We start from the raw sequence: 8,187 nt of genomic DNA, 5'->3' as shown, positions 1-8,187 counted from the left end.
GAGAGCCCCAAACAAGGGAGATACATAGGTCTCTGCCTCGTGAAATATCACATGAACTAACCCTCTATTACCACAATAAACACCACAAAACAAGGTTTTTCACCACCATAAGCAAGTCATAATCACTTTTAACTACGAAGGCCTCTGGTTATCCTTACACACGTAAAGATACCACACACTTTTATACTTTTTGACAAGTGTGTGTGTGTGTGTGTGTGTCTGTATATATGAGAGCTTCTGTGGTGAAGTTGTAAAAATAACAGTTTTGAAAAACTCATTTGGGGACCGATCTAGTGTTATATGAGGATGTGCAATTCCTATTCTTTCGATTAATGTAACGGTGAGCTTATTACTTTTATTTTATTTATAATAAATTTTTTATTAATCATCATCTTCAACCTTTAGCTGGGTCCTTTAACCCAGTTCCAAACCCACAATCATCATTATGACTTTGACTTAAACCTTGCCAAGATAAGTATTTTCATCATCTTCAATTGCATCTCATGAACAAAAAAATTCAAAAAATCACCAAATTAACTAATCAAATCACAAATTATGTACCGTTATAACCGGAATTTCACCATGATTTCAAATATGTATTCAAAATTGCAAAATAAATTGTGAATTTGACATATCGAAGCAAAAAAGTGGCGTGAAACTCGAACACAAACTTGCTCGATCTAACTTGGTTAAGAGGTTTTATGAAAAACTAATTATAGAATTGTGCTCCTGGTGAAATTCTGCTTCTAATGATGTATTCATTTGCTAGAAACAGTTAAAAATCATGATTTTGCCATTTTTGTGTTCTTGAGTTCATGTGAGTTCTTAACAAAAAATCAGAAAAATCACCAAATCAAAGTTAATTCACAAATTATATACATTGCAACCAAAATTTCACCACGATTCCAAAGATGTATTCAAAATTGCAAAACAAACCGTGAAACTCAAACACAAACACGTAAGATCTGACTTGGTTAGATGTTTTATGAAAAAGTAATTATAGAATCGTAGTGCTCCTAGTGAAATTCCGCTTCTAATGATATATTCACTTGCTTAAAACAGTTAAGAATCATGATTTTGTCATTTTTATGTTCTTGAGTTTATGTGAGTTCTCAAAAAAAAAAAAATTAAAAATCACCAAATCAACAAATTAATGCACAAGTTATATACCGCTGAAACTGGAATTTCACCACAGTTCCTAATATGTATTCAAAATTGCATAATTAGCCGTGAATTTGACAAATAAAAAAAAGTGGTGTGAAACTAGAATAAATACGTTCGTTCGGCTTGGTTATAAGATTTTATGAAAAAATAATTATAAAATCGTGCTCGTGGTGTATTCATTTGTTTGGAATAGCTAATAATAAGAATTTCGTCATTTGTGTGTTCTTGAATTCATAAAAGTTTATCTGAATTTAGATGTAGAAGATGAATATTAAAGATTTTGATATATGAGTTACATAGAAGGTACACAATAAGAATGTATACCATATAATCCTATATAATCCTATGTGACATTAACTAAGTTAACAATGTAAAATTTTAAGTCAAACACTACTTTCTGATTGATCAAATTTATGATTTTACCAAAAAAAGTTAAATTAGGGACTTCACCTTAAAATAAAATTCATAAAATTTGTACATTATTCAGAATTAAAATAAAACTCATAAAATGTGCAGTTAATAAAGAGCAATTAAAAGTGAAAACAACTAGAAATGAAAACAAGAACAACAGCAAATAAAACTTTTCAAAAGCAAATCGCCAACAACAAAAGAAACTAAAAATAAATCTTCAATAGACATAAGACTTCTTCGGTCTTCAGATGCCAGGAACTGTAGGCAAACACCTGATAGTAGTGACTCGATTTTCTGCCATAGCTGTCCGGTGAAGTTTGACCAAGTCTCGTACTGTTGAACTATCTGCCTTTGAAGTGCCCTCACAAAAGTGAGCATATCCAATGTCTCCTCCTTTCTCCAGCTCTAACACAACAGCAAATAGAGTTGGAAATCTTGAAACATCAAGATAGAAAAGTTCAGAAACTAAACACAGATGATTGAAATACTGAGGATAAGTGTAAGATGCAATAGCTTTAATGAGCTCTTCCAAATTTTCCACCTCTGCAACAACCCGTAAGTCGGATAAGACTGGGGATTTTGTCTTGACTAGTCTCTCATTTATGACAGTAAAAACGCGCATATCACCTGACCAAGATAATACATAGCTCAAGTAATGACACAGACTACAGATTTGTGGATCCGAATGATTGAAATTATTCATGAGGAAGTTAATAACAGAAGTGCGAAGAGCGTGAGTTCCAAGCACAGTCCTAATCGCATTTTCTGTCTGTGGTTTAAACGGTATACCAGACAGATAGTTGCGATGGCATCCAACTTTTGTCCGCAGTTCATCAATCCTGTTTGTGTGGGAGCTGTTGGTCACAGATGTGCCCCGACCAAATATCTCACTGTCTATCTTGAAAAGAATAAGAACACAATAGCCAAAAACAACCAGAATGGAAGACCAATCAGATTCGGGAACCTCAGCAATCGGTATGGTTTTTCGATGTTCCTGAGCCTGCGATGGTAAACTCACAAAACGAGGCCTTATGCCGGATCCATTTAGTGCTGCTTCCACAGAGTTTCGGAAAGCAGGGACCACGGAGCATAGCATAGATCCCACACAAGTGCATAGGTTCTTATGATCTCCAAATCCATAATTCCTAGCAGCATAATATGCAGCACGGAAAGACAATCCAGTGCTGTCGCCTGTTTCATCGTGTACATAAAAATTATAATCAGTCATGTTTCCCATCATATTGATTTGAAACTGCATATTTGGAAGATTGGTTGGTGCATGTTTTGGAACTCTTGAACTGTTGAGATGGTTACTTGCAAGAGTATGAGACGAGGGGACAATTCTTTGGTTCAATGCATTTGATGATTCTTCTTGGTTACCGCTAGTGTTTTGATAGAAGGGTATTATATGATTTATATTAGTAGTATTATTATTAGGATGGTTATTGGGCTTTTAGTAGTGTTTGGGCTTTTATGTTATTATTATCCATTAAGAATGTTATATAATGTAGTCTCATAGAGACATTTGAAGCAATCAAAGAAATCAAAGTTTATCTTTTTATCTCTATTTTCTTAGTTTGTTTTTAATGTCTTTTCTCTTTTATTGTTGAACCCTAATTTCATACTTTTGATAGGCTAGCTTCCTATCAATTGGTGCTTTCATTTTCGATCTCTTGCCTAAGATGAATATTTCAATATATGATGGATGTGACGATTGTTATTGGTGGATTTTGTGTACAGAAAAATATTTTGTTACCAATAGAATACCAGAAGAAAGAAAATTAGCAAGCATTGTTCCCGTATTGAGAGGTCAAGCTCTTCAATGGTGGTTTCAATGGTCTCAAAGGTACCCATTGCCAAGTTGGGATGCCTTTACTACTGCTATCCTCTGGTATTTTAAACCTGAGTTTAGAGATGCTATGCCTGAGTTAGATGAAGCAGGGGAACCATATTCAGAATTTTTAAACTATGTGTTCGCAGAGCCAAATCTAAAATCAATGAAACCCATTGACGACACTTGTTTTCATCCGGATTTTATTGTGGAACAAATCCATCGTGACCTTCCTAAAATAGCTCTAGACCCTTTGTCAAATCTAAAGCAACAAACCCAGTCTCCAATTTTTAGGGCATCGCCACCTTTTTCTCACTTCAAACACACAGGTTTTAATGGTGATGTCAAATCTCTTAAGGATGACCTAGAAGAAGAATCACCAGATCAACCCAATATGTATGAAATCCAACCACTATTGTTCTCTGAGGTGTCGGATCTGGGTAGAAATCAAACACAGTCACCACAAGAGCCACCGCCGACAAGGATTTCTGATCAAACTCCTGTACCGCCGCCACCCTTAAAACCACCATACATAATCTTATCTCATTCACCACAACCAAGCTTTGTTAACAAAACCCATCTACCAGACTTTAATTCTTCATCACTGATCAAGGTCGAGGCTGCCGTCAATGACAAAGAGTTTCACTATGATGGAAATTTTGCAATTCCACGTAAACCACTTGATTCACCACTTTTGAGGGTTTACAATGCCGATACTCTTTTACACTCAAAACATATTGATTCCAATTTGAAGAAGAAGCAACAACAGTCAAAAACACAAACTATTAACTTGCAACGTGCACAAGTTTTTTTCCACACACATACGAAGTTTGCAAAAATAGATGGCCTCCTTCAACTCTCATTGCCTTTCGATCCAGGTCCACTCTTATTGCCACCTTCAATCACGACAATGATTTTGGCTTTGTTTGCTTACAATTATTCTGTTCATGGGACTGATATCTTCAACACATATTGTCAAATAAATTACCCGAATAGTGCAAGCAAGGTGTTTGATCAAATGCCAAACAGGGACTTCATTTTCCTCTATCTTCCCAAAGAAACTATTATTACTTCAAACACAAGTCTGCAGCATGTCGGGAAGATGACTACAAACACATTCTCGGTAATGCTACTAACAAACTTCATATTTCTTTTCGATCCCGGTGGAACTCATGGGCTGTTTCTTTTCGATCTTGGTGGAACTCATGGGCTGGCAAATTTACTTCTTAATTACGATGAGGAGGTGAAGAAAGGTATGGCAGAAGGGATGCAAGTAGTGTTTACAGGTCATTCTTCAGGTGCTGTGTTGGCCATTCTTGTAACATTTTGGGCATTAGAAGAGAATCTTAACCAAATTCAGCATAAGTCACCCATGTGTGTTACTTTTGGTTCTCCTTTGGTTGGTAATCATATATTCTCTCATGCTTCAAACAGACAAAACTGGTCTCGTCGCTTCGTACACTTTGTCATGAGATATGACATAGTGCCAAGGATTTTTCTTGCTCCTTTTTCTAGTATTGAAAAAATTCTTAGTCCTGCTCTTCAGCTTTTGACTCCCGACGACAACAACTTTGAATCTCAGGATTCAATAAGAGAGAGTTTGAGTTGTGAATTTTACTCGACCGTGATGAGGAATGCAGCAGCTGTTACAAGGCATGTTGCTTGTAATCTGATGGGAAACACAAATTTGCTGCTGGAGACTATGACAAATTTTGTTGAGTTAAGCCCTTATAGACCCTTTGGAACTTACATTTTCTGCAATGGTAATGGCCAGTTGATTGTGGTAAATAACTCAGACGCCGTTTTACAACTCATGTTTCATATTGCTCAGCTAAAAGATTCGACACAGCTTTCTGAAGTTGCCAACAAAAGCTTACTGCAACATCTAGCCTATGAAGCTGAATTAGAGGAGAGTTTGGGAATGCAAAATGTGGTGCACTTAAACAAACTTGATGACCTTCCCTTGTCATCTGGTGATGCTCTTAATACCGATATTGCAGCCGCCTTGGATAGCCTTGGACTGAGCGTAAGAGCACGGCTGTGCCTTAGAGCAGCTGGTGAGTTAGAAAAGCAAAAAGAAAGAAATGAGGAGAAAATAAAAAAGGAGATTCAGGAGAAGGCTGTGCCAAGCATGAGGTATTTGGAAGAGTACAAAGCAACCTGTGAGATAAACAAAGGAAAAGGTTATTATGATTCCTTCAAGGTGCAAACAGAGACAAAGGATTTCCAAGCAAACGTGAAGAGGCTCGAGCTTGCGGGAGTATGGGATCTTGGTGGACAATTGAAGGTGTGCACAAAAGTTTGGCTCTCCAAATTCAAGCAATGGGATCCAGGAAAGATTAATGTAGCAATCACTATTTAGCATCTTAAGTTTTACTTTAGAACCTTGAGGACAAGGTTAAAGTGAACCCCGCGGCAATGATAGAAGGGTATTATATGATTTATATTAGTAGTATTATTATTAGGATGGTTATTGGGCTTTTAGTAGTGTTTGGGCTTTTATGTTATTATTATCCATTAAGAATGTTATATAATGTAGTCTCATAGAGACATTTGAAGCAATCAAAGAAATCAAAGTTTATCTTTTTATCTCTATTTTCTTAGTTTGTTTTTAATGTCTTTTCTCTTTTATTGTTGAACCCTAATTTCATACTTTTGATAGGCTAGCTTCCTATCATGTTTCTCATTTTGTACGAGAAAGAGTTTTTCTTTTGGTTTGGAGAGTTGAAAAAATAACGCACTATATATAGTGGTTTAACTTTAAAGTGTGGTAATGAATAATGATAGTGCTATTTGAAAGTTGATAATATAGAGTCCATCCATCCAATAGTATTGGGAAGGAAGATACAAGATCCTAATAAAAGAGCACTACCAAATATTAAATGATTATTACAATAAATCTTTTATTACTGGTCTATCTTTATATATTCTTCCAATTTTCATTTTTTGACCCTTTAATATAGAAGGTCACTAACGAAAATAAAAAGATTACCATAAATGTTTTTATAAATATATTAGTAGTTTTTTTTTTCAAGAGCAAAAGGATAAATATATAAAACTAAGGCATCAGAAATGCCCAAAAGAATACAAAACAACCTATATTGCACCTGATATATTAGCAAAACACAATATGACATCCTAAATAAAACCAACAATTAACACCAGACAAAAAAACCCACCTATACCAGCATCTAATGAGAAAACAATACCAAGACCACCAAAAAAACATCATCTCACAGTTAATAATGCTCAATCATTTTATATTCACTAATGTAGGAAATATTTTTTACATCGGGCAAAAAGTACATTTTACATCGGGTCTGGTCCGATGTAAATCCAAGTAAATTCAAGACATTTTACATCGGGCAACAGCCTGATGTGAAAAATCCACATACCATATCGGTTGAATGTTATGTTTGATGTGAAAAAAATCCAATTTTTTTTTTTAAAAAAAAATTTGCAAAATTTAACATCGGTTGCCCCAATGGCCCAATGTAATATATAGGTTTTAACATCGGTTGCCCCAATGGCCCGATGTAATATATAGGTTTTAACATCGGTTGCCACAATGGCCAAATGTAATATGTTTGCTACTTTTTAGTGAAATCAAGGTGTTTTTTCAGTAATTTTTTTGTACCTAAATTTTCATATTTTTTCAACATCACACAGACCACATTTAGGTTACTATTTTTCATATTTTTCACACATCACACAGATCACATTTATGTCGCTATTTTCATACTTTTCTAACCAGTGAAGGATAATTTCATTGCACGAAATAGTTAGGATGCACATATATATTCTTCAAAATGAACAATTGATTTATAAAAGTATTAATCTAAGATACACACAAGTGTACAAAATTATAAGGAAGTTTACACACTGTGGACTACTACAACAATAACAAAACAAGTGAAACCATACAAAAATATTCAACTATTTATAAGTCCTTTCCCACACTTGAAATACCAACATGCAATCCACAAGAAGATGAGTTGTAGCTTCGGTAAACAACACCAAAATCACATTTGCTGACAATAAACAATAACACCAATTAACATCAGCAGACAACACCAAAGTCAAAAAACTCTAATTATTATATATATATATATATATATATATATATATATATATATATATATATATATATATATATATATATATATATATTTATAAACAATTCCATATAACTCACCAGATAAAGCTTAATCTTTATATAACTCAAAGAAACATTTTGTCCAACGGAGTCGCAAAATCATACAAATCATCTTGTGTTAATTATGTTGGGTTATCAAATACCTACAATTCGTAAATAACAATATAGAGTTATTCTTGTAAAAATCACATTAAGTTACAAAATGCAAAGTAAATAACAAAGTAAAATTATTTTTATTACCTTCATCCAAGACTCGGTTATATTGGCAGAGACAATATCCAACATATTTTTCATCACATAGTACCCATATTGAGTAGAGTTATGTTGTTGTCTTGTCTATAAATGAATGACATAATTAGTGAATACTTATCATAAGATTAAATATAGAATTATAATTAACTACAAGCACTTAATAATGATTATGAGTTTGAAGACAATTATGACATACTTATAAGCTAAACGAGATTGTTATAGGCTCCTTGAACTTTGGTTAGGATTGCGACTCTGGTAATGTCTAGGCTGCAAATGTAAACAAAATCTTAATACAACTGTAATTGTCCCACAAGTTTCCCTTTTCTAAGTAATCTCAAACTATTCAATTAGATAAAACTTACAGATGAACTTG

At 34.1% G+C, this 8,187-nt stretch overlaps 1 protein-coding gene across 1 annotated transcript; it reads left to right on the top strand.

Annotated features, from left to right (window-relative positions):
- Nucleotides 1-3,257: 3,257 nt before the first annotated feature.
- LOC131597951 (uncharacterized) lies at nt 3,258-5,954 on the top strand. The gene has a single exon (XM_058870608.1). It carries the CDS (start codon nt 3,258-3,260, stop codon nt 5,766-5,768), a length of 2,511 nt encoding a protein of 836 aa, XP_058726591.1. The 3' UTR covers nt 5,769-5,954.
- The last annotated feature ends 2,233 nt before the right edge of the window (nt 5,955-8,187 follow it).

The sequence above is a fragment of the Vicia villosa genome, linkage group LG4 (assembly GCF_029867415.1).
Source record: "Vicia villosa cultivar HV-30 ecotype Madison, WI linkage group LG4, Vvil1.0, whole genome shotgun sequence".
NCBI lineage: Eukaryota > Viridiplantae > Streptophyta > Magnoliopsida > Fabales > Fabaceae > Vicia > Vicia villosa.
Note: the sequence above shows the minus strand (reverse complement) of the source record. Positions and strands in the feature narration are given on the sequence as shown.